The sequence below is a fragment of the Heliangelus exortis genome, chromosome 5, assembly GCF_036169615.1.
Source record: "Heliangelus exortis chromosome 5, bHelExo1.hap1, whole genome shotgun sequence".
In the NCBI taxonomy this organism is placed as follows: domain Eukaryota; kingdom Metazoa; phylum Chordata; class Aves; order Apodiformes; family Trochilidae; genus Heliangelus; species Heliangelus exortis.
In genome coordinates this window covers 22,996,813-23,022,782 of record NC_092426.1, presented here as the reverse complement: position 1 = coordinate 23,022,782, position 25,970 = coordinate 22,996,813, and the positions used below count along the sequence as shown (strand labels likewise).

The window sequence follows — 25,970 nt, the reverse complement described above, 5'->3', positions numbered from 1 at the left end:
AAAGACATGTCCACATGGTTTGCTGTGTATTATTTTGTTTATGCCAGGTTTGCAGTCACCCACCTTTTGGCGCCCTCACCTCAACTCCAGCAGCTCTAGACTCATAACCTCTGCAGGGGACACAGGATTCAGTTTCCAGATTCTTCATAATGCTCACCACTGCTTTATTTAACCTCTGTCTTCTCAAAGTCCAGCATAACACAACTTAGTTCCCACAAGGAGCTTCTAAACAATGCATGGCCCAGCACAATGCAACAGAGGAAATCCAAGACACACATGCACTGCTCACTCTCTTCTTAGCTGGTGCTCATGGCTGGAAAACCAGATTCAAGGCCAGATCCTGGTTTCACAACATGTGAGAACATCTGCATGGTTAACAGTGGAATGCATGCAGCCAGCCAGTGCTATGCTAGCTGAAGGTGGGCTAAATGTACAGCCCAGGAAACAGTGTTTTCATCCTTTTACAGGCAGCAATGCTAATGAACAAAGAATCATGTTGCAGAATCTTACCAAGTATTAAAGTTATTACTTCAATCCCGAGGCTACAAAAAAAAAAAAAAAAAAAAAAAAAAAAAGTCAAAGGAAAACCAGTGATAAATAGATTTCCATCAGAGCTGGGAACACCTCAAGCTAAGATAATCACAGAAATTGGATATTGCCCCTGAAGGCTACAAGCTGTCAGCTTACTAATTACTCCACTGTTTGTTAGCAGACACTTGCAGGTACATTGTTTCCACCCTACAATCTTAGGAGTACCTTATGCAACTTAAGAAAGATGCAAAGGACTCAAACACTCCCTCTTCTCCTGGCTTCATCTAACCCTCCCAACAGTACAGTGAAGCACAAGCAGTACAAATACCTGCATCTCAAAGTGTCAGGTGATACACATTGAGATGAAAAAACTAATTGCACCAACTGCATTATTAATTTACATTAAGTCCTTAAGATACTTCCTGGCATTACCAACTGCTTCACCCCATTTTACATCCTACTGCAGCGAGGCACCACAGCAGCCTGCAAGCCCCAGCCCAGAATTGTGCCTCATCCCTCACCCATGGACAGCACTAACCAGTTTGATTCCCATTGTACAGGCCCAAAACAACGCTGAGAAGGCAGCATTTTTAAAATATTTTATTTATTATACAAACTATTTACAAAATCAGCTACCACATCCACAGGCTTCCAAATCTTGGCTGAACTGTGCCAGAAATTCACCAGAGGGAACTAGGATTTGACCTGTATCATCCACAGCTCTTGGTTTCTAAAAACATGCAACATGGCCCACGGGTGCAGGCTGAAACCAGGCCCTCTGCAGCTAAAAGCAGCTTCAAGAAGTACGGAACCTGTCTGAGATGACACCAGGATCCTAAAGATTTCTACAGAAGGGCCTCTATTAAGAGGAAATAAATAAAGGGTAAAAAGAAAAGTAACTAGCTTCTGCCAGAAGTAACATACAGTGTAGGTGACCAAAGCACATCCCCACTGCCAGTGTTAAGGGCAGCATAAAAAGTGACTGCACTGGGGAAGTGTATAAAGCTAGAGAAAAGTTTAGAAACATTGTGATGGATCTCTGGAATACAGGACCACCTAGGACCACCTGCGGAAGCAACAGAGATGGGTTTAGTTGACTAAGAGCACCCATCACAATTCTGACTGCACTTTTGTTAAGAAGGAAGTCCTTGGCATCTGCAGGGCTGCTGGGAAGCATGGGGTGCTGGCTGCAATGCAATGACAAGCATTTGGGAGCTTTTTCCAGCATAGAATGACTGCCCAATGTCCAGCTACTTTTTCCTCAGAATAAAAAAGTCTAGCTCAAGAGAAGGGAGAAGATTCCTGAGGAAGATGTCACTGGCAGAGTTGACCCATAGCTACAAACCTGGAAACATCCTCACCAGGTGAAACTGCAAGACAAGGCTGCAATGTGGGAACAGCACCAAGCTACACGTCCTGACAAACAGGAGTTAAGCCAAGCACCACCACCCCCTCTTTGGGTCCCTAGAGAAAGCAGCAAAGTTGTGGCATGGAGAATACAGCAGCTGTAACTTTACTGACCAAGGAAGCCATCAGCCATGTAAATAAAATGGTACCATACTCTCCACCCAAAGGAAGTTGGTCTCCACCTTGCAAATGGAGCCTTTACTTAAAAAGGGAGAACAGCCATTACTAAATTGATCTGTCTGGCAACTCTCAAGCTGGCAGCCTCCCAGCACCTTGGTGCCAGGAAAACAGTGAATTCACAAGGCAAAGAAATCCCCCTGAGTAGTCTCAAGGCTCAGCTGGCTGCTTTTTGGCACCAAAATGGCTTATATTTTTCTGTATAGAAGTAACACATTCAGTCCAAGAATGGCTAAGATGCTGCCTTAAAAACATTTTCTAGGTGTAGAATGTTTCCCCCAAACTCCCAGCCAATTCAACTAAGCTACATTGGAAAAGTACACACAGTTATCTTAAAATATCCATACTGTGCAGAAGTCTGCCCAGATCATCCTGAGGACAGCAGAAAGGGACTGAAGATGATATGACATTTTATCTAATATGTTCTTCTAAAATTAGCTCAGGGGTACCAGTCTAAGACTCCATGCTGGAAGAAATCCAGCTAAAGCTTACATTGCATGTAGTAGCAGTGCAGGTTTCTCAGACTCCTGCATGCCTCTAACTCCTGACCTGAACTAAGGGACTGTTGTGAGCTTAAAGATCTTGAATTTTTCTTCACTGAAGAAGTAATCAAGATTCCCAAATTCCACTGCCCTTCATTTCCCTAGGAAGGGCTGACTGCTCTGCCAGTAACAACACACCCCAATTGTAAGCTTACTTCTCATGCTGGTCTGCCCACTCATCACAAGCCAGACAATGGTTAGTGCAGGCTGTCGAGTGAAGTTGAGTGAACTTCACTTAAGTTTGAAGTTCTAGTTAATATTTTGTGCTGGAAAGCCAGCAGCACTGAATGGAACAGGAGGAAAGGAGAGCTGAAGAAAGAAGGTGAAAAGATTGCAAGGACAGAAAGCCAGCTGCTCTCCAGGCACCCCAGCACCCCTGTGGAAACTCCACCTGGAATGCAGCAGAGAAAGAGAAGCCTCAGGCTGCTGCATGATAGAGGTAGAAGCCAAGACCCTGTGGAATGCCAAGCTGGAGGTACCATGTTCTGCTCAGTATCATCAACCCAACAACAAACACAAGCCCAATGCACACTGTAGCTGCTCACTGGCCTGTCACTGTTACTGCATTACATACCCTGAAGGAGAATGGGATAGGCATTGGTGCTCAGCATTGAGGGATCACACTCGTGCCCATGCTTTTCTCTCCTGAGGAAGGGAAAAGAAGGCAAGGGCATGGGACAGCTTCCTGTGCAACATCAACTGTCAGAAACACTAATTGGAAGAGAAACTCCTCTTCCAGTTCATTTGCAGAGGCTCATTACCAGCCTCTGATGGAGAAGGATAGTTCTGTTGCTGGACCCTGATGGAGGTAGTACAGGATCACTGTCAGGGCCAGCACTTGTGCTCCAGTGAGACTGTTCTCCTCTTTGGGTTACTCCCTCAGAGGATACTGCCCATTTTTGCAGAGGATACTGCACAGGCAACAGCAGCATCCAGAGCAAGATGGAGAAGGAGAACCAAAAACCCTTCTGGGTCAGGTGTTAAAAAGACAGACAATCCTATACTCCTCATGAGTCACAGAGTTAGAGGAGCTTTTGGGGAGCATCATTGGAGGAGCTGAGCCAAGACATGGAAAGTTACCAAGGCTTCCCATGAACCAGGTTTCCAGCAGAGCTCCATGCTGGTCTTCCCTCTTCCTCCCAGAGAGCTACGAAAAAGGCAGCTCAGTGGATCCCCTGCACCTCATTATAACTTCTGCTTATGAACTTAATTTTCTCACAGAAGGGTGGGTGTACAGGGTGCAGGGAAATCAAGTGCAGTATCTCAATGAATGCATCACAGTCCTTTTGTTGTTTCATACCGAACCAGAGGGAGAATGAGGGAAAGGGAAAAGATGAGCTCTTGATGACATATCTGGGATACAGAAAGGCCACATGACATCTTCTGATTGACAAATTCCTTTACATGGAGCTTGCTCTATCTCCATTGCCTATCTGAAGGGAAGGAGAAAAAGCAGAAGACTGAACCTGGGTTTTGCCAACGAAGAGCCAGGAAGTTAAGTGGTCTCCTGGAAAGGGGAAATCACAGCATGCCAAAGCCCTCACAACCCTCGCTGATAGCTAGTTGCAGCATCTTGTGCACTTCTTCATAGGAGTCATAAGTAGGGAGGCACAGCTGGTTAAAACTGTAAAACAACAGAAAAATTCAATTTAAGACTAGGTCCGAGAGAGGACCATCACCATCAGCAACTTTTGGATGGGTTGACATCAGTATCACACACATTACATATTACAGCTGGTGTCATTCCCAAAAGCACAATGCAGAAAGTCCTACCATCCCAGGATACTTGCCAAGTGTGGGCTGTTGGCAAAGTACTGTGAGTTGGAGCTGCAATAATCTGGAAAGATGGACAGAGTGCAGCAAATCCTCCTGGGGGCAGCTGGGAGGAACCAGTTGTGAACTGCAAGAGCCTGGCCAGCTCTTCCTGGGTGAAACTGGAGACCACGGTCCAAAACCACCTCATGACCTGTTCAGAACAGGAAAGGTAAATCCAGGTCAGCTAAGCAAATCAAGTGAGCATATAAGCAAGTTGCAAGAACGCCAGTCAACCGCCCTCAAAAAAAGTGCTCTATGAATCCATTAACAGTCAGAAGTTTTTTGCTTTTCAGGGGTAACACAGAGATAAGTATTACATAGATTCTTCTTATCAGTTAAGAGATATCCCATGCTATTACCTCCAACCAGTCCTTTTCCTCAAAGCAGAAAGGCTTCTGCTCTCCCCACAGAGATTTTATTTTTAGAAATGCCTCCACAGACAATGAAGTATGGTTACAATGCAGAAGCTCATTTGCTTCTTGCTCTATGCTAATCTTTTGATTTTTCATATCCTCTGGTAGGAAGGTGGAACCATCCCAGTGTTTAAAGCCACAAGCTTGTACTCCCAATTTCTTTATCTTGTGTGTTTCAGCAGCTTCCATTATTTTTCAAAATGAAGTCGATACCATTCCCAATGGGAAAGACAGGAAGGAACAGGAACAATTACAGGGTACAGATTTAGGCTACTACATCAGTAGCCTTTACCACAGCATTGAATTCCAAACACTTCACATGGACTGCAATCATTATCTTTAAGCATCTTTAAGTGATAAATATATCACAATGAACATCTTTGGTAGCAATAATTCCCAATTCCTCCTTATTTCCTGCTGAGTTGCTCTTAGTTGCTCTGAGTTAGTGCTTTGTTGGATATTCTTAAAAATATCACTGCTGTTGATTTTTACCTGCTGGTAACTGATTAAGCATCATTTCTAGTCAGCCACACTGAAGGCTCTCTCTAGGGGGAAACATTATTTCATAATGTGTGCAGTCCTACTCCTGACCCTCAAATCTTTCAGTTTTTTCTTCTGGAAGCCAAATTTCCAACCAAGAAATCTGTTCCCAGTTTAAGTTATCTTCTGCTGTAGTTGAGATAGCTGGTTTCAGCAAGGAGGAGGGAAAAACCTTTCCAATTACCTTCTCACGGAAGTGCCAAGATCCTCCTACCACTACAGCATGTGCCTTGAAGTCACAGACACTGATATCTCCAGTACCACACATAAGCAACTGAAAGGCAAGAGACTCCAGTCAGAAAATCAGGAGCCAAGGAAACAAGCCAACAGCTACTGTGCAAACTAAAAACATTTTAAAGTTTAGAGAAGAAACATTTTGGCTTTTATCCAGATCCAGAAAGCACTTCACTTGCCAAGGAGGAGTGGAAGTTAAGGGCAGAGGTGCTTATGGAGGCAGTGCATACCTCAAGCTCATTCTCATCAAAAATAGCCAGAAGGTTCTCAGGAACAAGCTCATTAAGACCTGGAAGAAAAAAAGAGAAGAGCAGCAAATGCTGTCTCCTGGGACATAAAGGCAGCATGGAGCAGTGAGCAGATAGCAAGTTACCTTTCAGGAAGTGATCCACCTCCTCTCTAACCTGACTGGCCAGCCTGTACTGTGCAAGCAGATTCAGATACAAGATTTTGTTCTCATTGGTCACTGGTACTTGAGACCCTCCTGTCACCAGTTCCACCACCTGAGAACAGAAGAACACTTGATATGACTGTGATGAGCAGCATCCCCCAAACCTGAACTCTCAACCAGAGTAAACTCAGGCAAGCAGCTATTGCCCAGAGTAAGCTCAGTTTTCTGAGGCACAGAACAGAGTTACAGAACCACAGAATGGTAGGGTCTGGAAGGGACCTGTGGAGATCATCTAATCCAATCCCACTGCCGAAGTAGGTTCACTTAGAGCAGGTTGTACAGAATTACATCCAGGTGGGTTTTGGATCTCACTAGAGAAGGATACTTCAAAACCTGTTCTACTGCCCTTTCATCCTCAAAATGAAGAAGTTTTTCATTGTGCTAAATGAGACTTCCTGTGTTACAGGTTGTGCCCACTGCCACTTGTCCAGTCACTGGGCACCACTAAGAAGAGCCTGGCCACATCCTCTTGATATCCACCCTTCAGATATTTGTAAGCATTAATAAGATCACCTTTCAGTGTTCTCCCAGCTAAACAAAGCTAGGGCTCTCAGCCTTTCCTTGTAAGAGGAATGTTTCAGCCCCCTAATCATCTCTGTAAGCCCTTTGTTGGACTCTCTCCAGTTGTCTTTCTTGAACTGGAGAACCCAGAACTGGACACAGTACTCCAGATGTAGCCTAACTAGGGCAGAGTAGAGGGGGAGGATAACCTCCCTTGACCTGCTGGCCATGCTCTTCCTAATGCACCCAGAGTGCCATTGGCCTCCTTGGCCACAAGGGCACATTGCTGGCTCATGGTTAATTTGTCTGCAGGACTTCCAGGTCCTTGTCTGCAGAGCTACTTTCTACCAGCTCAATTCCTAACCTGTACTGGTCCATGGGGTTATTCCTCCCCAGGTGCAGGACCCTACACTTGCCTTTGTTGAACTTCATGAGGTCCCTCTCTGGCCAGTGCTCCAGCCTGTCCAGGTCCCGCTGAACGGCAGCACAGCCTTCTGGTGTGTCAGCCACTCCTCCCAGTTTGCTATCCTCAGCAAGTTTGCTGAGCAGACACCCACTGCTTCACCCACATCATTGATGAATTTGTTGAAGAGGACAGGAACCCAGTACTGACTCCTGAGGTACACCACTAGCTACAGGCTTCCAACTGGACTCCGTCATCCAGACAGTTCTCAATCCACTTCAATGTCCACTCATCTTACCCACACATCCTAAGCTTCCCTATGAGGACGCTATGGGATACCATGCCAAAAGCCTTGACAAGTCAAGGTAGAAAACATTCACAGCTCTCCTTTCATCTACTCAGAGAGTCATGCCATCACAGAAGGCTATCAAATCAGCCAAGCATGATTTCTCAGCCTCCTCTTCTACAGGCAGAAGGGGTTAAAATGTCACACCTTCAGGAACTTCTCCCTCACCTTCTCCAGCTGTCCTGTTTTGCTATACTTCTCTTCAGCAAAGACCAGATCCATCTCGCTCACATCATTGTTCAGTATAAAACAAACTTTGGATTTATAGAATTCTGGGTCATCCGTTTCAAAATACTGTGTGGAAAAAAAAGAAGTCAGGGACATGGAGGGAAGAAAAAAGAAACAGCACACATGGTTAACCAGGACTCCGGGTCTGCTTCTACAGTCCCAATGTTCAACCTCACCACAAACCAATGTAAACTTCAGACAAGACTGGGAAGCTTTACCTTGTAATGCATACGAAGTCCTATTATCTGAGCCAGGAAGGATCGAGTGAAGCGAGCTCGAACCAGCTGTTTGTAAGCACCTCCCAGAGATGATTCATAAAGACACTTTCCCACGAGGCGGCCTGCAAATTCATACAGTTTGAGTCGTAAATATGTGGGACGCCCTGGATTTGGATGCACCTGAAAAGAGGAAGCAAAATGAAATATCCAAGTACCAGATGAGAGTAGCACAAATAGCAAGTCAAGTCACTGTATGTCTCAGGCTGTCCCAGGAGCTTTAGGACAATATCCTCAAAGCCAAGCAATAGGAATAAAATGCTAATCTCTCTCTGTATGAGAGCAGAAATGGATTCTGAAGCATTCAAACTGAACAAAACTTCTAGACACTCTGATGCCACCTCCTCTTGCCCAGATACCCAGCCTTCCTTCTGACTGTCTACCCTCTGTTGATCCAGCCAGTTTTTTAACACTTCAGTGGGTTAAGAACATTAAGTAAAGCATTGAGAAAAGCACTGGAAGGGACTGTGAAGGCAAACTAAAGAATTGCTAGGGATGCACATGACCTTATGAATTTAGCAGCAGCATTATTTAACCAGCAGCATGTCAAAGCACACAATTCTGTGCATTCAGGACTCACCAAGGCCTGGTTGGTATCACTGAAGCGGGTGAAGAGTTGACTGGTGGTATCAAATAATGCCTTACAAATGAGCTCAAACCATTCTCTGCGTGGACCTCCCCAGTCCAGAGCTACACGATAGAACAAGCTTGGTCATCCACAGGTCATCAATTCAAGAGAGTTTCATGCACACTGCTCAGTATTACCTAACATGAGAGCTCAATACACTGAACAGCTCCATAGCAAAAAAGCAGTGGACAGGGACATATCTCTAGGTTCTGCTCCCAAATCTAGTCCTAATACTTTTTATTTGGGCCTCAGGTCCCTGTGTAAAGCAGGGATAAAACAGAACAGCATGACCAGATTAATTTCCTAACATCTTTGAGAAAGTGAAATGGCTGGAAAGCCACAAAAGAAAGCCACCTACTACAAGAAACCAGAATTTTAGGCTAAAACTACTCCACCATAATTCCTTTCATTTTCTCTTCAATTATATTAATTCACAGAATAACTCACCTTCTTCATCCTGAAAAATCACTTCAAAATTTTTGCTCCAGTCAGAAACAGAAAAATTTCGTGTTGCCTTAAAAGACTGAAAAAAAAAAAAAAAAAAGAAAGAAAATAGCAGCACCCATTACTGCTTGGTACCCCATAAACAATATGCAATCCTGCACATGTGGATGGGCAATTTAAGCAACACAAAAGCCAAGATACAGTCTAGTACTCTAAAATATAAAACTGAGAATTAGGAACTCCTAAGGTCTAATTCTTTTTTATCCAAAGTCATAGAAGTCAATTCCTTATTTTCTATTATAAGACACATTATCCACATAAATACAGCTCATCTTAAAACCAGTGTGAAGTCTTAGTACAGCACAGATGTATCCCTCTGAAGGCTGCAGTACAGTATTGTTTCAAGTATTAAAATGCCTGTGGGAAGGAGAAATTTCTGTAAAGTACTGTCAGCCCACGAGTTAGATTTTAAAAAGGAACATTCCAGAAAGCATAAGAAATTATGCTTGATGGGTTCACTGAGTTCATACCCAAAGAAAGTCACAATGCAAAAAAGTAACAAAAGTAACAACACATTTCAAGTGCCTAGAACTTCTGTATCCTGATTCTGAATTCCAATTAAAGAATACTAAAAAAAGCAGTCCTCAGTCATATGATAGCTTAGCTTCAAATAGGTTAGAGCACCACGCTGGTCACAACTTCTGAGATGAACACATTGGTCACATTTATTGTGCCTGTCAACATCAGACACTAAAACTTAGATTTATTATTATGGCACCCAATTTATTGTGTCTTACTAGGCTGTAACACCAGTGCTCATGATAGTACAGGAACTTCCAATATAGCAGAAAAAACAGTCATGTAAATACTGGTTAGAAGTAAAGTAATTTTGTGTAGCAAGCTATTAACTGTAACAAAATCTCATAAACACTGCAAGCTCATGTGTGTGGAAAATATTCCAAAATACAGATTTTCTGCCTGTAAATCAAGGAAAACACCAGCCCCTCCTGCTTTCCCCAGAAATGTTCTTTTCCAGCTTTGTAACATTTCTGTTGCGAGACACATGTGGAAAAAATAATTCAGGGTAACTATCTGCCCTGAGTTCACAATACTTAGAATCTCAGCTAAGAACTGTATTATAGTCTTAAATTTTATTTCAGAAACACAGCAGCACAGGTCAGTCAGTGAAGACTTAATACAAGGACTCTACAGAAGATTTTATCACCACACTGAACTGCTACAGAAGCCTGTCAATGGAGAAGTTTCATGCACAGAGCTCAGTAAGACCTGACTTGACAGCTTATCTCACTGAATAGCTCTGCACCAAAATAATAGTATATAAAGACTAAGGAGCTTCTAGGTTCTGCTTCAGGAATCTGGTCCAGGTACACAGTCTCTCTCTGGGCCTCAGGTTCTAATGTAAAGTTGGGATAAAATAGCACCAGAAGATTTCCTGCTTTTACAGAATATGAATGCATTTACCCTAGACATCTCTCAGATTTTGATTTAATCCGAGTTCCTTAAAAATTTATCAGATGTAAAGTTTCCCAGTTACTTACAAAATTTATCTGATCCTACTGTCTGTAGAGAAGGAACACAACATCCCACACAATACCAAACCTCAACACAGAAGAGCTACCTTGAGATCATGACTCTTTTTCTTTTTCCCATCTCAAGATGTCTACTGGCAGCTGCCTTTAAACAGAAGACTAATAATTTTTACCACAGTTTTCCTAGAACATCCAAGTTAGATCTCTTTAGGCACAGAGCAGAAGAAAAAGGGTGGAGAAAGCACTGGGCTTAAGCAAAGTGACCTGTACACTCACCGACTCCAGCAGACAGTGGCGGCTGACCTTCAGAGTGACCTTTGAATGAGGTCTTTTCATATGCACCTGACGCAGCTCCCGCTGAAAGAAGTTCACTTTGTCCTGGAAGGTCTCTGAGCCCCCTGAGAACAGGGACAGTTTCAGTCAGGTTTGAGCTGTCAACAGCTCCAACATCCAGAAGGCATTCCTAAAACTAACTGCACGGGTCAGCTTTGCAACCCAAGGATGAGTTTACCATGGCAAACTTTGGAAACAGAACTCTAAAGGCAGTTTGCAGTTTCTCTTGCTGAAATTCAGGTACTCAGAGGTGCACTTTCAAAGAGCCTGAGAGAAAAGCCACAGCTAGCATGATGAAACAGATTAAATGGAAGATCCAACAAAAACAGAACATGAGACTCCAGGAATCAGAATCCTCAAGAGAGGTCATTCAGTGCTGACAATCTTCATTCCCAAGGGAAACTAGCAGACTCCAGTACTAACTGCCTGACTACAGTACCCACCTCACCACCCCTTTACCTATGTTTTTATGCAGAGAGCGAATGAAAGTGGCTGCCAAGATGTTCCTCTCCTTGCAGCTGAGCTCCACGGGGGGTTGGATCCCATCATCCACCACCAGTGTCAATAATTTATGCACAGGGTCAGGACCAAGGTATGAAAACTAGCAGCAAAAAGATGCAAGAAAGGGTAAAACCACCATGCAGGAGGCACAGCATATTTAGTAAGAGCAACACCACTTGCATTCTCAGACTTTCTCTGCTCACTCATTCAGATGCAGTTAACAGGAACACTATTTCAAGCATCCAGACTTGCTAGGAGACTGCTTCAAACCTCACACACTAGCCTAGGGGCTTACGTGGACACAATTACAGCATTTTAGCACAGTTATGATGAAAAAAAAAAAAAGCAAGAGATATGCAAAAGAAGTCAGGATCGTTGTCTATGATTGGGACAAAATGCTGGAAGGAGCAATACAACCGGCTGCTGTTCATCAATATCAGCAGAATTTAGACACTGAGAGGGAATTCTGAAGTCTGAATTTTGCACAACAAAATGTTGCTTTGTGGGTGGCAGCCCTTCTTCTCTCTAAGAGCAAAAGCTTCTGCTTCCTGTGAATGAGTCTGATAACAATGTGAAGGTGCAGTGACAGCTACACAGAATGAGGCTCACCTTAGTGCCGGGACACACTCTAAAGGTGAAAAGGCGCCATGGAATGATCTTCAGGTAGAATTCTTTCACGGAGAATTGCTGAGTAACCACAAGGAAAAAAAAAATTTAGTGGCAAGGCACAAGACAGATGCAAAAGGCCAGACTTACCTTCAACCCCAGGGACATTTTTCTGCAGCATTTGGTGACATCTTCATCTGGTAAAACACATAAAAATCTTAAAAGCTGTACAGGACTGTAAGCAGCTTATCAGAAGGGTTTGCTGCATCATTTAAGAGGCATGTGGGATACCAGCATGACACAGGTTACAGCAGTAAGCTGTTGTGTTCAGTACAGCTTCACCAGTCTAACTGGCAGGTAATGTTAAGCTCACTTGAGAGACTGAAATGAGAACAAGATTGTAAACCAAAAGGTTTTGGAAAAAGTCAAACTGCATAACACAACTATTGCCACTACTCCCTAATCTTCACAACTACTTCGAAGAACTTTTAAAAAGCAGTTGCAATTGCCAAATCCAGGAGATTTGCAGAAATTTCTTATTTGTATATTTCTGCCAGAACAAATAATTAGCTGTGGAACATTCTGGAGAGCAAGTTAAGATGAAATTTTAGTATCCTTAGACAAAATGCAATACCATTTCCTGCACAAGCCTGTTCTAGCTACAATGACTGGAAAAAATGACAAGCAGCATTTCTCCAGAAACAAAGCAAATATGGACAGTAATTCCCTAAATAAATAACATGCTATTAAATTATCTACTAAATAGGGCAGATGCTCTAGATATACAGAGGGAGATGCAGGGGTACAATTACACAAGCATCAGAACTGTATTAACAGCTTTGGCACCTAAAGGGATCCTGTAACAGTATCCACTTCTGGTGATCTTTTCCAGGCAATGCAACATCTAAGAGTACAAAAGTCCAGAATGATGCACTCATTCTCAAAGTCAGATCCTAGATCCATGTGCAGCAGAGATTTAAAATCTCTGGCAACACCCTCCCATCCTACAACTGTTTCACAGACCTCTTTCTTTCTTTGTCAGGAAAGCAATTTCTTGATAAGTCTTTCACTTTGATATTTATCACTGAATTTTTCAGAATGCATTTATATCAGTAGATTAAATCACAGAATTATGGAAGAGACCAGGTTAGAAGGGACCTCAAAGATGACTTGGTCCAACCTTTCTTGGCAAAAGCACTGTCTGGACAAGACAGCCCAGCATGCTGACCAGCTGAATCTTAGAAGTGTCCTATGCTGGCCACCACCTCCCTGGGTTGATTATTCCAATGGCTGATTACTCTCATTGTGAAAAATTTCCCTCTTTTGCCCAAATGGAATCTTCCCAGAATAAGTTTGTACCCATCACCCTATATCTTTTCCATGTGACTCCTTGTAAAAAGAGTGTCTCCCCATCTTCTTTATAGCCAGCCTATAAATTATGGAACATGGTGATGTGTCCCTAAGTCTTCTTTTCTCTAGGCGAAAGAAACCAAACTCTCCCAGCCTTTCCTCATACGGCAGGCTTCCCAGTCCTTTGATAACCTTCATAGCTCCTCTATGGACATTCTCCAGCCTGTCCACATTTTTTTTGTAGTGTGGACCTGAAGGGAACACAATATTCCAGATGTGGCCTGACAAGTGCTGAGTAGAGCAGGACAATGACTTCTTTATCTCTGCTGGTGATGCCCTTGTTGATGCAACCCAGCACATGGATGGCTTTCCTTGCCGCAGCAGCACGCTGCTCACTCACATTGAGCTTGTTGTTCAGCAGGACCCACAGGTCCCTTTCCACAGAGCTGCTCCCAAGCTGGGAAATTCCCAGCCTGTGTGTCCCTGAATTATGTTTTACAATTCTTTGTTGAACTTTATAAGGGTCTTGTAAGGGTCTTCCAGTTTTTCCAAGTCTTCCTACAAGGTGGCTCTCCCTTCCCAAATGTCCACTTTCCCACTCAGTCTGGTATAATTGGGCAAACTTCATCAGGGTACACTTGATGCCATCATCCAGATCACTTATAAAGAAAACAAACAGCACTGGGCCCAATATCGATCCCTGGGGGATCCTGCTTGTGACAGGAGCAAAAAGGAGGTATTTACTGCTGCCTTCTGGGTGCCACCTGTCAGCCAGTTCCCCACCCATGGCACAGACCTCTTCTTTAGACTGTAATGCATCAGCTTCTCTAGGAGGAGGCTGAGGGGAGCCACAACAAATGCCTTGGAGAAATCCAGGTAGACAATGTCCACCCCTTGTCCCACATCAAAAGAGCTTTGTCATAGACAGTGATCAGGTTTCTCAAGCACAATTTGCCCTTGGTGAATCTGTGCTGGCTTTTCACAATCACGTGCTTCCTATGAATTCTGAGAGCCCCCAGGAGGTTTCATACCATGACTTTCCCAGAGACTGTAGTAGGACTGACAGGTCTATAATTTCCTGGATCCTCCATTAAGCCCTTCTTGTAGCCAGGGGTCACATCAGGCTTCTTACAGTCTTCTGCAATATCTCCTGATCTCCATGACTCCTCAAAGATTACAGAGAGCAGCCTTGCAATGACGTCAGCCAACTCTCTTAACACCCTCGGGTGGATATTGTCAAAGTGGATTAAAATTTATTAGTAGACTTAGTGGAATTTTCTCTTTCTAGTTTCTCTAAATGAAATAACAGCTAGGAATTTCTGTAAACATACTCTTAATATATAAGAATTCTCAGTTTCTCTTGACTTGCTTGAATTCTGTTTCCTCTGCTCATATATTTACCCTTTGTCCTCTGATCATTTTTTCCCTTTTCCCTGAAACATTCAAAAAACAGGACAAAGACAAAATCCGAGAAGTGTTTTCCTCTGAATTCTGATTACAGGTATTGGAAACTAAGAAAGGGAACTGTAGGTCTGACCTGACCAGAGCAAAGGGGAAAGGCAGATTACATATTGAATAAACAGTGAGAAAATTCCCAGTAGACTTTGGATCAGATGTAGAAAGACATATGGAGTCCTAAAGCTTCAAGAAGCATTTTAACATTATTCTCCATCATGAGCTCCTAGCCTTAGGCAAACCTTTTGTAACCAAATCTGAGACACCTAAATCCAGAGCTAAAGATATAGGGCACAAGAAAACTCTTCAATTGCAGTGTACTTTAAAGATGCACTCATGAGTGGTAATTTTGTGATATCTACCTTAGGTGACACATAGCAGTACACTTTTTTAGGTTTCTTCACTTTCTCAGGGGTTTGGCTGTCGGAAGGAAAATCTTCCTCTTCATCCTCAGCTGCAGTAGAAGGACGGCGCTGGGAGGAGCTCAGATGGGTAGGTGGAAGCTGCCACTGAGTGTTGGTGTAACTAGGAGCATCATAAAGGTAGGCTTCAAAGTAAATACTGACACCTGAGGTGGACACATTGCGTTCTACAATGTTCTTTTCATTCTCTGAGGGAAACAGATACAAAAGAACTGTGTAAACCTTGACAGAGACCAGAACCCAAAAGTAAACACTCTGCAAACCACCACCAAACTGGTTACTATGATTTTTAAAGAAAAGGCTACACACCCAAAAGAAAACTTGGTCAAGCGAAACTCTGATAAAGAGAACCCAGGAGTGGGACAAAAACATTTCAGGACAGCAGTTTGTCCATTCTGACTTCAGACAGTGACTGGTTCAAAAAAGAAAGTAAAAAGGCATACAGAATCTGCCTCAGAGCACCAGCCTGAAGGCATAGCCACATAATGGACACATTGCAGACTGGCTCAATCCTGAAGAAACCAGGAATTCTAAAATAGTAAAAAAGCACACAGGTTACATGCAGTGTTCTTCATCCATATACATTAAAACAGAATACATGACTGGCTCACTTATGGCAATAAAAATTGCCTGATTTCAGAGGCAGACTTCCTGAGACAGGTGAAAAAAAACATTTGCTTTTATCTGCTGGTGTAACAGAGAGTATCAGCCTTCAGAGATCCCCCTTGTTAGCAGCAAATCCATCTACCCTAGCATTTTTTAATCAATGGGCATTTTTAGAGCAATTAAGCAAGGCTAGCCCAAAGGGAAGCCACATTTAGCTCTGCTACACATATGTGCAAAGCATCTTGTAAGAGGAAACCTGGAGAGTAGATACGAGTAGCAGTTGACTCACCACTTAGAACAATGATGTCAAAATCACCATTGCTTATGGGCTGGTTCTGGTAGGAGATGCAAGCATGGAAACACCCCCGAGAGTGCAAGGTGAGTCGGAAGAAGACTTCGCAAGTCTGCCGATTGGACACCACAGACTTTTCAAACACAACGTCAGAGTTCTCTTCTTCCTGGGGACCCAGCTAAACAGAAAATAAATTAATAAAGAAGGATCTTTAGCTCACCTGAAGTCAAACAGCAAGTGGTGAGGTTGCACTCACTTCATGAATGGAGAGGCTGTAATTGTGCTCATCTATCAGGGATACAGAATTGCTGGTAGGATTGTCATACTCGTCCCTGGGAACTATCTGCAGAGTGTGCTGCTGCCCACAGGTCAGCACCAGAGTGGAGAAATGGCAGACAATTTTGGTTTTGGAAGGAACCACCATCCCTGAAGCAGACAACAACAATTTAGAGTCAAACAGATTGCAAGCTAAATGTTATACTATAATGTTATAAAGCTACAAAGAGCAAAGGAAAAGCAACTAGGGGCACAATATCCTTGAAAACTGGTCACATGGAAACATAATCTATGTCCCTACATTCAAAAATCAAAGTATCTGAGCAGTGAATGGCATGGTGCACAGGGTTTGCCTTGGGCCAGAAACTTAATACTGGCAAAGCAAACCCAGCTGCCAACACACTAAAGAAAGCTTTTCCATCATTCTAACCTCCAGCCCAAGAACTTGCTCCACCTACATGTTCAAAGCACAAGTCAGCCGACACCCAAGGAAACCTGCATTAGCCTGGAAGGTATCCGAGTTAAATCTGAGCTTCCTCTTTCTGAAAGGGTAACTTAGCAAGCTTTCTATCTATACACAATACAATGGAATAGGGGTACTTTCAATGAACATGTACATGATATATAAAAGAAGCTGACTGAGGTCAAAAATCAAAAGTAGAAGGAAACAAAACTAAAATGGACGAAAAGGAAATGTTTTTCAAAAAGCATTTAATCAAAGGTATCAGCTGCTCCAGGAGCTTGAAGGAATAGAGTAGGGTACTTGAAAGAGGCAAACCATGATAGCGCTTCAGAAAAAAAAAAGCATTGCATTACTACTATGTGGATCTTCAAGTTACTACAAAACAGAGAACATGACAAAAGTTGTTAGGGAGTTTAAGCAACACTAATGACACATGATTTTATGAGGCAGTTTCAATTTTGCCATATACTGGTAGTCACAAGCAAGTTTTAGTCAAGTGTCTGTTGCTGGGACCTACACATGGCAAGAGGAAAATGGTGAAGGGTAACCCTTTCCCTGTCACCTGCCTATTTTAGCTGGAAACATATTTACCTAGCTGCCTCTAATACCATCAAACCTACTTTGAATCAGCAGAGGGCCACTTTGACCTTACCTGGCTGGAACACCTTGTAGTAGGGGCTGTAGGCCACATTCAAGCCATCGAGTTTTACAGTGATCTCATATCTCCCAGCCCTGCGCACAGTGAAGGCCACTTTCACCACATTGGAATTAGGCTCCTGAAGAACTTCCTGGGTTACAGGAATATCAATTGCTAGCTCCACATGGCAGATGTGAACTCGCAGCCCCACAGGCCGGTGAGCAGGGAAGGGTTGCCCATTTTTACAGAATAACTGCATGGGAAATGGAAAAGTCCAGGTCAGCAAAAATATGCAATGCACAGAAGAAGAGAAAGCAAATTGCTTTAGGGAAACAAGGGCAAGAACCCCAGCTCAGAAAAGCAAAAAAATTAACAGCCAGCTCTGTCACACGGGATGGGCTCTCCCAAGTGAACAAGGCACAAGTGGGCATTGAACTGCCTCATTCTCTTCTGTGCTGGGGTTCAAATGAGTACCCTGGAAAGAACATGCCTCTAGGCATTTCTTCTGTGCACTGTTAGTGCAGTATCAGAGCAGAAACCAAGACAATCCACTACTGAAAGGCAAAAAGGCAAAGCCACATCCTTTCAGAGAAACAACATCCTGTCCATTTGTACAGCTAAGCTCTTGAAAAGCTTTCATCAGTTTGTAATAGAAAACAGTGTACAGAAGATGCTGACCTAAGGAGCTGACAAGAAGCATCAGCATGAAAGCAACAGCTTAGATAAAATCACAGGCTGCTCAATCACAAAAGTGATCTACTGAACAATTTCATAAGAGAACAGCCTGTACTTCCCTACAAGTAAATAATTACACTTCAAAACCCCATGTGCATGGCTCTTCAAAAGCCAGCAGCTTGTGGCCCAGATTCTACCTGCCCCTGCAATCAGCCTGCAGTCAGCAAAAGGTAACTATTATCTCCTGTTTCTAAATAAGGGAGGGTGCAGGGCCTGAAGTGGTATGGATCTTGACTGTAAGTGAGAGAAGGCAGTGAATGCAAAAGCTGCTGTTGATGAATAAAGGGCTAAGCAGATGGGAGACAAACATGAAGTGAAGGGCACACTGCAGGAGCTGCCATGAGCAACAGTAAGTAAGTTGAAGGGAATAAATTTAAACATCAGGAACAAAACAAGTCCCTTTTCACTCAGCTCTTTTTAATGCCTATCCTGGAGTTAGAACTCCTCACTCACCCTAAAGCAGAAAGGTTTTCCTCACCTTCCTAAGAGAGATGGGTACAGCAACCTCATTGAACATTTCTTCTTATTTTGACACCCTTCTGGCTGGGGAAGGTGGGCACATGAGCCCAACAAAACTTGTTCCAACTTTCTCCATGTAGCTCCAAACTCTGTGTTCAGGCCCCTCTCCCACCTTGTTTGTATACCTGTCCCATTCCCCTAGACTTGGCCTTTGGGACTGAAAGGAAACAAGAGTCCTTGGCAGGCTTTTTCGGGTCAAAAAGAATAACACTGGATTTTCAAGGAAATGGGAGCAGCCATTAAGCTTTACAGTTTTTGGGTTGGTAAAATGCCCACTCCCACACTTCTAACTTCAGCTGCACAAGAAAAAAATAGCAGGAAGTTTGTTAAAGGCTGGGATCAGCCCACTCTGTCCCCAGTAAAGGAAGCAGTAAATAGGACAAGCCTGGAGATTCTAAAGAGAGGGAGGTAAGATTTTAAGGAGTGCAAACCTCAAACAACACAGTCACAGGGGGCAGAAGACAAAAATGGATAGGTTTCCTAATCCTAAATTACATTCAGCTAGACCGCAACAAAAAACATTTGAAGACCCCATCCCTGTATCAGACCTCTGTTCCTGCCCAGAAAGCTGCATGAAAACAGAAATATTCCCTTACATGCACTCGGAAGGCCATGCTATGGCCCACCTCATAGGGGTCCTTCCAATCCCAGGTGATTTTGCAGGACCGGGGATCCAGGTAGTTGCCTCGCACGTAGTCATAAATAGTTCGGTCCCCTCGGCGTTCCCGGTCCTCATGCTGAAGGAAGCTGACTATGCGTGCGGCAAGCTCAAAGAGGAACTTAATGGTGAAGAAGAAAGCTACCACAGATACTGTGATCCCACCTGCAGCAAGGAGAGAACAGAAAGTGGTTGCAGCAGCATGGCTGAGTCAGGCACCAAAATCCCTTCTGCATCAGCACAAGATGCTTTTTATTATTGAAATGCTTCACAACTGCAAATTAGGAGTTTAGGGCAGAAGCCAGTGTGTGAACATTCATGGTTTATGTTATGCTACAGGTAAGGTTAGAGAAGTCCCTTAAAACTCTGCAAGCAGAGGAAATTAGTAAAAGTGGTACAGAGTCTCAGGTATGGCTAGTAGACATCCCGACAGAAGCATGGAATTCCCTTGGACTTGCAAATCAGAACTACAGAGATTCCTTTAAGGGTAACAGTCATATAAACACACAACTACTGCACATCACATAAGACTGGATTAAGAAGCATCATGGAAGCAACAACCCTGCACTAGTTCCTGGAAGAAAAAGTAAGGGAATGGCTTAGGAATGAGGTCAATGGAATAGGAACAAGAAGAGTGGCGGAGAGGCAAGTCTGCCAGGTGGAGGGCACAGTGCAGGGTGACAGCAACTTCATGTTTGTTAGGTAAACTCTGAGCTAACATGAAAGCAGAGGCTTTCAATACACCTTTCTAAGGCCTAAAGAGAAGTCAAAAAATGCAGTGGTAGCCTTTCCTTCACTTACCAATAATGTAAAACATCAGGTCCCTTCGGTGAGACACACAGCCGAGGATCACAGCTGCATCTAGAACACAAAATAGGCCAAGTCCAGTCCAATGACTCTTCCTCACAAACACTGGCCTAAATTTAATCCAATTCCTCAGACAAATACCTGTCAATCTTCTATCTTGCTCTCCAAGGATATCTCTAAAGTGATATCTTCACATAAGACTGTTAAATTATTCAAACAGCACAGCATGCTATGGGGAATCGTTCTCTCTCTATCACAGATTCCCATTCAGATTTAGGAATCTATAAGGACAACATATTATCCTCAGGATCCAGTAAGAACAGGCTCTGAGTACTGCAAGAAGGACCTACTTTCTGCAAGATCACCAACTTCAACAGAAGTGGCTGAAAGCCACTCATCCAAACTCTCACACCTACTTCCTTCTCCAAGTCACACAGTTAACTTTTAGTCTTCCATGAAAGCACATAACAGAACCACCACTGAAATGGACAGAAGCTGACCCTCAACAAGCAACCTTAAAAGAAAAAGCTATGAAATAGAAGGGCTGTGGACAACACCATTCTAGGGCAGAGATGAATCCATTCCTTTGCCCTGTAACTCTACTACAGAAAGTATAAATGCCACTGGAAAACAGTCCCTCTGTATTTTCCCACTCACACAAAGTGGAGCTTCTCTGCTGAAATTCTCTCTGATCAACATCCAAGCTAAAATCTTAGTTCTGGACACTGTTAAGATTACAGGAATTTTTAGAGACACCAATCTAGAATGAAGTTCTCACTGAGGGGACTGCTAAACAAACATGTAGTAGAAAGACCACACCCATAATAACAAGATGCTGTTTGGTTGCTAAGGCACAGCCGACAGATGGAACAAGAGCAGCAGCAAGGAACACGTGTGACAATTAGACAAACAATTTGGCATACACTAATGCATACAATATAGCTCACCATGTCACCATTCAGTTAGTGAGAAACTACACTGTGCATTCAGGCTGCTTTTTCTTTTTTTAAGCAAACAAAAGGGGAGTTATTCATCAGTCATCTCCACAGCAGCAGCAATGGACATCAGCATGCAGAAAGCGTAAATGAGGTATTTCCCCCCAACAACAGCCATGAATTTCCAGCCCAGCAGATCCCCTTTGCTGGCCTCTACAGATATTACATCCCTCCAGTCAAAGAGCACATACCTTTAAACAAGTGCCCATGTTCTAAAAGCCAAAAGGGAGGTACCCATTCTTCAGCATTCTTCACCTTTGTGCCCAACACTGGGGCAAATGTCAGCAAGAAGAGTTCATAGAGAAGATTATCATAGAAGGAGAAACTCCTGCAACTTGCATAACAGAATCACTGCTGAAAGGCGAGGACCTGAGCACAGCAATTTCTTTCTTCTTGTGGAAAAGGGTTGTCCTGCAATGCTGTTCCCCGTAGCCTGTTGTTTGCTAGCTTCCCTGGAAAAGAAAAAAAGGAGAGAGAATAGTTAGTTCTTCTCCATCTAGCAAGTGGAAACACTCAAAAGGTGTAAGGTTCACCAGACCACCATGTCAGATCCATAGGAGAGGTGCTATGAAGGCATCGCTGTCAATCAGGTGCTAGGCTGCACCATATCCTCAACCTCCACCTGTCACAAACTTTTCATTGTGTGACCCTCTTAAACGACCAAGTTCAAGATAGAACCAAACACATCCTGCCTCCATCACTTTCATCAGGCTCATGGAATTCATGGAGCAACTAAGAACCTGCATGCTAGTCATAAGAAGCGCTACAGACCAGCTACCACTTCAAACCTTCACACTCCACAAAATATCACATACTATTTTCAAACCTATTTTGCCCAGATCTAGAGGGCCTTTTATAGTCAAGCCTGAAAATAAAAAATATAAATAAATCTTTGAAAGTATCTGGACCACAAATCAAACTAGGAAAATACGTTTGCTGCTCTTTTAGGTATTCAGGAAACTGGTATCTCCATAAGGTATTTAAGTTTCAGCAGTACTATCCACTAAATTAGTGTTTCCTGTCAGGACTGGGTTAAAAATTTAAAAACTAAAAGCAAGGATGGAGGATGCAGCCCACAAAATCCAGGACATATGCCAAAAGAAAAGCCACAGAGCCTACACAGTCAGTATCTACTCATTCAGAACACAGATTATATAAAGAAGTGAAAATGAAATGAACAAGCCCAGGCTCACCACAGCAGCTGTCTGAAAGACAGACACCTTTTTCTGGGGATGTATGTGATGTGCTCCTCCTGCCTGTCATACCAATGCCTCAGATGCCAATTCCTCCTTATTGCCCCTTCATCTGACTTCCTCTTTGGATGTCTCTTATTTCCCACCATCCCAATAATCATACAGATCTGGCTGCCTTTGCACAGTTCCACTAAGCTTTCTAAGGAATACGAAAACCAACAGATAAGTCTGTGCAGAGCTCTCTGACTGCACTGCAGAAGCAGCCAGACTCTTACTATCTCTTCCTCCTTCACATCTCCAGGAAAATCCCACTCACTCAGCTATTTTCTTCTTTCCTTTGCTTGAGCAACCAGTGTTGCAGTCCCCCGGGCATAAGTTATCATTCCTCTCCTAGATGAAGCTTCAGGTTTCTGAACTCATATCCCTGTGTATTAACAATCACAGACATAGCCATTTCTTATTTCTTTCACAGTCCATACCCTAGATGTGCTGTAAATGCCTGCTTTAAACTCTGACCAGCTTGGCCTGGCTATGGAAGGGTTATGGCTCCTCCTCACACAGCTGAAAAATTTCAGAGGAACTTAGCAATGTTTGGGACTGGGGAGATCTCCCTCCAGCCTCTCACAGAACCAGTCTCTTCATGGCTCTGAAAAAACATCAACACCAAACTAGCTCTGTGGGCTCATCTACAAAATTCTATTCTTTTATTTTATTTTATTTTCTATTCCTGCCTCTGCCTTTAACTCTTTCCCTTCTGTAATGCATACCACAAGTTTACACAGCCTCCCTCTTGAAAACAGAAAGACCCATAGCTTCAATTGCAAAGGTTTTTAAGTCAATTGAAGCCCAAGTCTATTGATCTGAGTTGCAGAACTTCAGAGGTGAGCTTGCTGGACACAGGGAACTGGTTAACTCCCTCCATCAGCACAGCAGCTTCTCATTTTGTTATCCCTACATAAAACAGTAAACAAGACACCAAGTCAGGTGGTGACCAGAGATGAAGTGGCTGTCATACATCAACTTCCCTCTAGCATAGACACTGCCAGTAGCTTCAAGAATGCTCTTGCAGCTGGCATGCATTGGGGTAAAGAACCTTGTTGCAAGTAGCTAGTATCCAAGATATATTACAACTCACTTTCCAGAATGAAGATCCAAATTACAATAGTAACTGTGCTAAGAACTGCCAGCTAACAATCTGGGAAATTAAGTCTGAAAATCAGCAATATAAGCTGCCATCATAGCTAAGCTGGAAAAAAAAATGCTGCCTACAGGTCTTGGTGATCTTGATCCAAGGACAAAGCAAGCAATTTTCTCCTGCCATCTGAAGGGAAAACAGGGATTTTGAAAGCTTCACCTTGGTTTGACTGAAAGACAAGCAATGGCATAACTGGGATAGACAGCATGGACTCATAAAACAAACTATATTAGTGCCATTCCTTCCCTCAGGTCAGCAAAGAAAGGGAGGGCAGTACTAAGAATACTGTATCACTGCTGCTATGAAGCCAGAGGAACACAGCGCAAAGGTCCAGAAGGAAGCACAGGTAGCTGCACTTACAAAAGAAACTAACACAATAAGGGCACATTTACATAACTACAGCTACAATGCCAGGTGGGAGGATACGATACAGAATTGATTTGCTTAAATCTGTTGCACTTCTTGGGGTTTGTTTTGGTGCAATAATAAATTTAGCTTCCTCTGTCCCTTGACAAGTTTCAAAATTAAGGATGGCTTTAAAACCTTCCTACAGGTTGATGCTACCTCATCCAACGAAGATGAGAGAACACTTCATTCTCTGCAGTATGTTCTCTCAGTCCACATGAATAAATGTCTACCAGGCAATGGCACATGCATCTTATGGAATGCACAAGGTGACAATTCTCTTTTGAGTGAAAAGGCAGAGTGTTTCTTTCTCACACTAAGTAAAGCACGGACAAACCAGAAAACAGGAATGCCTATGGGAACCTAACTTTAAAATACACCCACGGAAGACTGAAGAGTCAGCTCAAAAGGCACTGAGCAGAATCCAGGATCGGCTGTCAAGGACAAAAGCCACATCAGTTGCCTGTGTCTCTACAAAACAGTCATTCTCTCATAAGCACTGGAGTCTGACACAGGCATTTACACAGAAACCAAATAAAATAGTGGCAACAGGAAGAAAACTATGGAAGATATCTACCAACTGCCTAAGTCTAAAGACTTCTCATTGCAACTGAAGCACCCTCAGGGCTGTCACGTCCTGTCACAGTAAGCCAGCCAGATGAAAAATTTCAGACCAGTCTCATCTTGACACCAGATCTGCTTCCCAAGCCAGAAAAAATATTCAGCCATTTGTCACTCCTTACTTCCTTCACGCAAACCACTCAGGGTCACTTAAGCAGCATCAGGAGAGCTCCACCAACTGTGTTCCCTCACCCAACAATTAAGCCTGGTACAATCACCCAGATGGAAAGCTCAGCCGTTGCTTCCCTGACAAACCAAGCTGTCCTTTTAACTCAATTTTATATACCTCATTGCCAGAGCCCCAGTCACAGTTCTACTGAGGCCAATGCATCAGGAAAAAAAATCCGGAGTACCTGCTGCTTTTTCTGCCCAGCACGATAAATATAACTGGTTGTATTTGGAAGATAACAACAGCTACAAGTGCTCACCAATCCCAGAAGCTTGTATGAGAAAGCTAACAACAAGGAGGCTTCTCTTGCCCGGCACAGGGCACTAGACACCAAGTGCCATGGGCTAATGCCAGAACTTGAGAGAAATGTTTCCTTACCTGTGCAGAAAAAGATAAATTGTGTCTGACTACACCATCATGGCTGCAGAAAAGTCAATCTGAAAGAACACGCTCGTTTCCTAGGATTTCAGCTCACATCTGCCGGTGAGATCTACATCTAACGACAACTCACTGCTTTCATGACGAAGCTGAGGAGCTGGAGCGCAGCAACGCCAGTGTCACAGCAACTCCCCCGAACACCCCAGCCCAGCGAGCTTCAGCCACCCACAGCCTCCCAGCTCCGACCAGCACTGGAAGAAGGGGCGAAGGGCGGTCCCGGTACCGCAGTTTCCCCTCCAGCTCGCACCGGCTTTGGCCGAGCAGCGCCAGCAAACCCCGCGGCCCTTCCACAAGAGCCGCCCGCCCGGCCTATCCGCCGTGACACCGACACAGCGGCTGCGCTGGGGAAAAGGCACAGATACACTCAGAGAGAGGGACAAGCACCGCCAGCCGCTCCCGCTCACCGGGAGCGCCGGCTCCGCCCGCCCCTGCCACGGCCCTCCCGAGGGCGGGAGGGACTCCGGGAGACCCCGGCCGAAGCCGCGGTGGGGAGCCCTCCAGCAGAAGCGCCCCGGGCCGGCAGCCGGGCCGCCCGCGCTGCTCCCGCTGTCACCCGTAGACGGATCGAAGCACCGACCCCGTGGGGCCGCCCGAGTGCTGCAGCTCCCTCGCCCCGGGACCCCCCGCCCGCCCCACCCGCCCTGCCCTTCTCCCTTGGCCGGGGAGGCGCCGGGCAGCGCCGTTACCGAGGGTTCCGCCGGTGACCGCGGCGTCGGGCCCCTTCCTGCGCGCGACCAGCGCGGGCTCCCGCGGCCCTATGCTACCGGCCGGAAGTGACGCCACTCCCGGGCCCTCCCAGAGGGGCGGGG

At 44.2% G+C, this 25,970-nt stretch overlaps 1 protein-coding gene across 7 annotated transcripts; it reads right to left on the bottom strand.

Annotated features, from left to right (window-relative positions):
* Positions 1-1,115: 1,115 nt before the first annotated feature.
* Positions 1,116-25,970, bottom strand: AREL1 (apoptosis resistant E3 ubiquitin protein ligase 1). 7 transcript variants are annotated; one of them, XR_011726305.1, is made up of 21 exons: positions 25,848-25,962; positions 21,332-21,592; positions 20,140-20,199; positions 19,277-19,503; positions 17,442-17,679; positions 16,307-16,476; positions 16,048-16,228; positions 15,093-15,340; positions 11,929-12,006; positions 11,278-11,419; positions 10,762-10,883; positions 8,939-9,014; positions 8,444-8,553; positions 7,807-7,986; positions 7,529-7,654; positions 6,033-6,162; positions 5,890-5,948; positions 5,610-5,699; positions 4,448-4,623; positions 4,124-4,281; positions 1,116-1,390 (listed from the first exon to the last, which is right to left on the bottom strand). XR_011726305.1 is itself a non-coding variant. In XM_071745986.1 (20 exons), the coding sequence occupies exons 3-20, from the start codon at positions 20,153-20,155 to the stop codon at positions 4,179-4,181; spliced, it is 2,472 nt and encodes an 823-aa protein (XP_071602087.1). In that variant the 5' UTR covers positions 20,156-20,199; positions 21,332-21,592; positions 25,848-25,970; the 3' UTR covers positions 1,116-4,178. The 7 variants fall into 7 exon arrangements, 6 of the variants coding, with proteins under 6 accessions (XP_071602087.1, XP_071602090.1, XP_071602089.1 ...); XM_071745986.1 differs by having other exon boundaries at positions 1,116-4,281; positions 25,848-25,970; XM_071745989.1 differs by having other exon boundaries at positions 1,116-4,281; positions 19,307-19,503; positions 25,848-25,963.